The 6,779-nt window shown below is 38.4% G+C and overlaps 1 protein-coding gene across 1 annotated transcript in view; it reads left to right on the top strand.

The window, feature by feature from the left end:
* Positions 1-6,779, top strand: part of PI4KA (phosphatidylinositol 4-kinase, catalytic, alpha) — a 56,493-nt gene that overhangs the window by 44,189 nt on the left and 5,525 nt on the right. The window contains exons 39-47 of the mRNA XM_009997668.1: positions 685-775; positions 1,577-1,744; positions 2,295-2,348; positions 2,662-2,782; positions 3,076-3,205; positions 4,800-4,870; positions 5,744-5,816; positions 5,936-6,006; positions 6,353-6,462. Coding sequence (XP_009995970.1) covers positions 685-775; positions 1,577-1,744; positions 2,295-2,348; positions 2,662-2,782; positions 3,076-3,205; positions 4,800-4,870; positions 5,744-5,816; positions 5,936-6,006; positions 6,353-6,462 — 889 coding nt within the window. The remainder of the gene's footprint in view (positions 1-684; positions 776-1,576; positions 1,745-2,294; positions 2,349-2,661; positions 2,783-3,075; positions 3,206-4,799; positions 4,871-5,743; positions 5,817-5,935; positions 6,007-6,352; positions 6,463-6,779) is intronic.

Below are 6,779 nucleotides of genomic sequence, written 5' to 3'. Positions count from 1 at the left end.
TGCCTTAGAAGCTGAGTGAGTACTTAATACTGGTAATACTTGCTCCTGTTTACAGCCCCCTTGCACACTTTTCACAGCTGTTTCAGGCCTTTGAAATCAAAGGAACTAGATTACTTAATGCACTCATTTGGCTCAGGCTCTAGTGGAGCTAGGTTCCATTCCTGCCACCCATCCTTTGCTAACACTTAGATGGTGTTTTGTTCAGAAGTAATCAGGTTTGGTTTTTAATAGCATTTAACCCATTAGCAGGCATAGCATTTAAAATGTGCTAAACGTGTCTTTGAGTGAAGTGTTCCAGCTATATATTGGCTTGCACTTCAGTAAGTATTATAGAAGAATTAGCATAGCTGGCTCTGGAAGGGAAATTAAATTCTTTCCCCCTTACAACAGTGATAGTTTTTGCCAAGTATAGTCTTGTGCACTGGTTTCTTTAGAGTTCCAGACAGTGTATTTCAGCCAAGAATTTAATAGTGGGCTAAAATACTAGTGGTTTATACAAAAGCATTGGATGAGGACCAGTTGTTCCTGAGTCCTCTTCTGGTCCCTCAGTGTGCCTTATTTCATAGTTGGACTATTTGTTTATTAAGCATGTATTTTTCTGCCTTTTGCTGTCTTATCTTCACACAAATAGAAGGAACTGTCAAAATTGTCTAATAAAGTTATTGTATTCATGGTTATACTTAGATTTAAGAACACTGAAGCTATTGGAACAGAAGTGACCCGTCTGGTTCGGTTGGACCCAGGAGCTGTTAGTGATGTACCTGAAGCAATAAAGGTACTTGTGAATTTTTATACTGTTACAGAGCCCCAGTCTGCCAGTTTCATTCCGATACGTTGGAAAATACAGCGTGAGGACAGTGTATGTTCTAGTGCTAATCATGGCTCTGTAGGAGAGAATGACAGAACAGCTGTAGCAATAGGGTTCTGAGGCAAGAATCACAGTAATAAGAGTAGGTGGCTCACTAGCTAATGGTACATTTTGCTCCTGGGCATATTCTAACCATATAAAAAATGTCTCAGAACTCATTGCTTGCTGTACAAGCATCATTTCTGCTCCTTTTGCATCATATATAGAAAGACCACTGGTGAGTGCTGCTGCTGAAATTAATTCAAGCTTAACCTGTTCTGTGTGTGAAGAAGCCAAGCCTTTTAAAATGGAGGAGATTCTTCATGCTGATCTGCAGTGAAACAGTCTAGTTATGTCAGGGACAGTCTTGTCAGAGCTACATTCGGTACAGCACCTGTAAAATAGGTGACAGGAAAACTGAACGTTCTTTGTCCCTTAAAAAAGGGCTCATAGTTTCTTTCTCTTTATCCTAGAACTCTTGTATTGTGCTTTGAGTAACTTCACTCGCTTAATCTGGTGCTCTGGGAGGAAAGGCAATTCCAACAGTTAGATTTCCATGGGAAAAAAAAATGCTTTAGATAAATTAGTTGTGGTTTTGTAATTTGAAATGTCACAGGTTTCACTTCCCTGCCCTAAGAAGCTGGGGCATATACCATTACTGTCTGATGTGTATTACGCAGACACTGCTGGATGCTATAAACTCCTAATGTATCTGACCTGCTTTTTCAGTACCTGGTTACCTGGCATACAATTGATGCTGATGCACCTGAGCTCAGCCATATTCTGTGCTGGGCACCAACAGATCCACCAACTGGCCTTTCCTATTTTTCAAGCATGTATCCACCTCATCCTCTAACAGCTCAGTATGGGGTCAAAGTCCTGCGATCTTTTCCTCCGGTGAGTTCCAAGAGAGCCTTAACACCCCAGTAAAGTTACAGCCTTAGTCATTGTGGCCACAGGCTGCATTTTAACACTATGGAGAGAAATGTGTGCTAAAGAGGCACATCATGTTTGAGAATGTGAATAGACAGGGATGAAAAGTTAAAGTTGATTGTCTCACAGAATATCAGCTCGTGTACTTGCAACTTTTTTGTCCTAATTTACTCAAAGCTGAATTCTTTGTGCTGGTCTTCTCAAATTGTTCCTTTTGAATCTTCTGGCAGTGGACAGGTGTTTCTTCTAAAGCAGCAGAAGGCTGGATTTTTACCGCTTGTCAGAATTTAAGACTGTATAATACATAATAATTATAATGTAGAAGGGAGTAACTGAACAGAAAAATGCCTTGATTTGAGGAGGTGGCATATATATATAGTTTAAAATAAAGAAACAGTGTCATTTGTGTTCATCAGCTTAACTGAAGGGAGCTTTTCTCAATGCATGTGCTCTGTCTTCACTTCCAACTACTAAAACAATAACAGTAAAAACCCTGCCATCTTTTCTCTTTCAGGATGCCATTTTATTCTACATTCCACAGATTGTGCAGGCACTTCGTTATGACAAGGTGAGGATTCGAAACAGCTGCATACAAACAAAACAGATTATTAAAGCAGTTTTTAGACTTAAAATGCAAATCAGACAAAATTCAAGCTTAAACAGATTTTGCTTGTTATTATCCTATATCTCTAATACACGGAAAAAAATATTGTCTCTAGAGTCTTGCTTGCTTGGGCACATGTGAATGAGAGTGCAGAGGTCTTCTTTCCATCCTTTAAATATTTCTGCATTTGAAGAATAGCTGTTAGAAGCAGTAATATCAAGTCTTCTAGAGTTGTAATGATCTTTGATCCTTACTGGACTGGATATGGTTGTTGCAGATGGGTTATGTTAGAGAATACATCCTGTGGGCAGCTGCCAAATCCCAGCTCTTGGCTCACCAGTTCATCTGGAACATGAAAACTAATATCTACCTGGATGAAGAAGGACACCAAAAAGATCGTGAGTGCTTTAAAATATAATCTAGCTTGACTGCTTTCCTTGCCTCAGCTCAGACTAAATCTCCTTCCTGCTTCTCTCTTGGCAGAGAGAATCCTTTTAGCTCTTTCATTTGTAGAGGTAGGTCCTGTTCTCTGGAAGTGTTCTACCTGACAGAATGGATCAAGAGAGATGCAGCAAGATTTGCATTAGTCCTCTTTTTTGAACACTATCTGAAGGTGGCTATTTCCATCACCCGTATCACATAGCTTTCCAGAATAAGCTTCTGACATGAATGCTTCCTTTTTCCCATGCAGCTGACATTGGGGAACTTCTTGAGCAGCTAGTAGAGGAGATAACTGGCTCATTATCTGGCCCAGCCAAGGAGTTCTACCAACGGGAATTTGATTTTTTTAATAAAATCACCAATGTTTCGGCCATTATCAAGTAAGCGCTGTACTTCAGAATTGTGCTTTTTTGGGGGGGATCCACTGTTCTATTAATTACCAGTGTCCTGAGTAAGAGGCTAAGTCACATTTAGGGTTGTTGGGATAGTGTTTTCAGGAGTTTAAAAACAAACAAAGAAAACAAAACGTAAACCACCACAAAACAAAAAAACCTCAAGCATAAGGAAATGGTTTTATCTTCTCCTAAGACTCCATGAAATTGCCTTTTCCCCACATTTCATTGCATAGTGTAATACAAATTGTTCTTTTTGGATATTTAAGTCTTTTTAATTCATTCCTAAATTGTGGTTATGGAGAAAGACTGGATGTCATAAACATCAGATTGTTGATCTCTTAAAATTCCAAGTCCTGCTCATAGAGGGATTCTCACTGTTCACTGTAAAGACTTCAGTAAGATATGTAATTTAACTTGTATAAAGCTTACCAGTGGATGGCAGCAGCTCAGCACACAAGCTCTAAGCCTGTAAATGTGGTTTCATTATGCATTTTTAAAACATTCTCTGGTGTACAAAATTATTTGAAAGTCACATAAAATGTATATCCTGGAACATATCTCCTTTACAATGCAGCTTTGCAGACTACCAGTATAGGGGTCTCCGGCTAAGGGACACTTACATTATAGAAACAGCCAAGTACTGGGTGCCTTCTATATGCACGTTAAGATGTTTTCACCCAGTAGAATGAGGTAAAAGAGGGGGTTAGAGTCTGAGGATCTTGATATTTAGAATGAAATCAATCCCCTGTTTGTTAGTATCAAGTAATAATTAAGCAACAGATAATCATTATGCTTTGCAAGCATTGTATTTTGCTCCCCAGCTTTAAAATTAATATGGCTTGTGTAAATCTCCAGTGTAAAGACAACATGAAGAAGATGCTGTTTGCTTTGTAGATGGCACAAATGAACAAATGTGTAATTTGTGATGATTTCATTAAGTGTTATGTTGCAGCTTCAGTGATCTGCTGTACTGCAAAAACGAGAGCATAAGTAATGCCTTTGAGTTGCATGCTGCTACACCAGGTGAGCACAGGATTGTGTCACCACCTTCAGTAAGTGGTTAACACAAATGTCTGTGTAAACTGGGTGATTGTATGTACTAATCGTTAACCATGGTGCCAATTACCCAGATGACACCTGCAGTCATGCCAAGCATGCAAACAAATTAGGCATATAATTGCATAGGCATTTTACTGGCTTGTCCTTCTCCAGTTAGCAATGTTTTATTCTAGAATAACTTCCACAAGCAAAAATTACTTCGACAGAAGGATAGCAGTGTTTACAAAGTTATAATAATGCTTAGATTTCTGCATCAGGAAAAGCCTTCATATGTTTCATTTACATCTCTCATGCTGTTTGGGTTTGTTGACAACCTGTATGTCAAATAAGTGTTAAATCTACAAAGCAATTACTGTAACCTTCATTAAGATAGAAAATGTTCTAGCTAGGTAATGATCCTGTAAGTTCTCTAGAAGCAGGCACAGTAAGAGATCTCTATCATTATTTGAAACACATTTAAGGTTAGTATATAGAATAATATGTAGTATGCAGATAAATAAAATATCACTCATCTTTCTAGGCCATTCCCTAAAGGAGATGAAAGAAAAAAAGCCTGTTTGAGTGCTCTGTCTGAGGTGAAAGTGCAGCCTGGTAAGAAGTGATTTAATCATATAATATAGTGGAATTTTTACATTCAACATGAGTAGTGTATTTTCTGAAAGCAAATCTTGAAATCTCTGCAAGTCAACTGCAGTTTTGATGCTGATGGCTGTGCTTCTGTTACAGTTAGATTGTTTTTCTCTTGAAATAATTAAATTATTTTTACCTACCAAAGAATTTTCCATATGGTGCATCAAAACTTGCCCAAGAGCAGGTTAGATGACATGCACCATGGATAAGAATAGAAATGTATGTCTGAAGAAGGAAGATAAATAAGCTAGGTAGGATTTTTTTTGCCCTGCTTTCTTTTTCAAAAAAGTGAGGTGCTTTTGAGAAGTTACCTCAAGAATGAAGCCTGTCCAGCTCCCTTCATTCTCCTTTTTCTCCCATCAGGCATTCCCTTGAAACATCATTGTCTGAAGATCCTTACAAACCTGGAACATATGTTTTCCCAGTCTGAATCTTCTCTTTAAAATAGTTTGAAAGAGCTTTTCCTGATCTGTAACAGGTTTCAATTCTCCTACCATGTGTTGGTTGCTAAGGGCCCTCCCCGGTGCACTGGGACATGCTGCCACATCCTATTAGGGACTGTTGTAAGAGAAGTCCTCTCTGTACATTCCTGTGGTGTGGATTCTGCAGCATTAGTTCAAAACTGTATTCTATTATTTTCTGTCAATCACTAGCTGATGCAAAGGACACTGCATCCTCCCTGGCTCACAGACTGTAATCTCCAGTTTATTTTTAACATTTTATTTAATTCAAAATTATGTACTGAAGTTACAGACACTGACATCAACTGTTCTCCAACTTGCATTGCCACACTACCCAATCAATTAATTCTCAGCTGTCTGCTCCATTTTGCAGGCTGTTACTTGCCCAGCAATCCTGAAGCTATTGTTCTGGACATTGATTACAAATCAGGAACTCCTATGCAGAGGTACCATGCTCTTGTTATATTCTCCCATTAGGTTAATTCATGACATTTAGGTGTTTTTCTAGAAGTTGTTGTCGGGCTAACGTGCACTCATAATCATCTTTGTTTTCATTTCAATTTAGTGCAGCAAAAGCACCATACCTGGCCAAATTTAAGGTGAAACGATGTGGAGTTAGTGAGCTTGAAAAAGAAGGTTAGTAACTGTGTCTTAATCATTGACACTACTGCTTAAGAGTCAGCAATTCCTTTTAAATTGCCTGGTTATAGTGATCTGTACTGCTGCAGCCAGATTATTTCCATGTTGAATTTTGAAATGAACCTGGGTCAAAGGAAATGAGCAGAAAATTCTGAAAACTTAAATATTTTTTTTCTCAATTTTTTTTTTTAAGTCACTGTTCCATTCACCTTGCAAAGCGGAAATATCTGTAGTGCACCTGCAGTGAAATATGTTGTGGGTTTGAGTGCAGAGAGGGCTTGTCATGACAAAGTTACTAATTAAAAGTCTCTGTCTGGGTTTTTGCTTTTTGCTTTTCTTGCAGGTCTGCGTTGTCGTTCTGATTCCATAGATGAAAGTGCAGAAGAAGGGGTGGACAGTAAGAAAATCTGTTGGCAGGCAGCTATCTTCAAAGTGGGCGATGACTGCAGACAGGTACAAAGCTATCAGGCTTTGCAGTTAAAGAAGACAGATTTGTAGGTGACAATACGTAAGAAGAAAATAACTTTAGTATAGAAATATTTTCCTTTGGAATTTTGAGAAACGCCTCTAGTTATGGACTGTGAGAGAGAACTGGGTTGTACCACTAGAGAAATGCTGGTTTGGAAACAAAGGCCATTCTTTCAAGACAGTTGACCATAACTTAAAATTCTTTTTCAGAGCTTATTTTTCAACTGAACTATTTGGTAATAGAGCATTAGTTTGTAAGGTCTTGTGTGTTGAAGCTTGATTGTTTTTGATTAAGCAGGAAT

This window comes from Chaetura pelagica, unplaced genomic scaffold (assembly GCF_000747805.2).
Source record: "Chaetura pelagica isolate M959 unplaced genomic scaffold, ChaPel_1.0 scaffold45, whole genome shotgun sequence".
NCBI lineage: Eukaryota > Metazoa > Chordata > Aves > Apodiformes > Apodidae > Chaetura > Chaetura pelagica.
The sequence above is the reverse complement of the archived record's forward strand: the minus strand, read 5'-3'. Positions and strand labels throughout refer to the sequence as shown.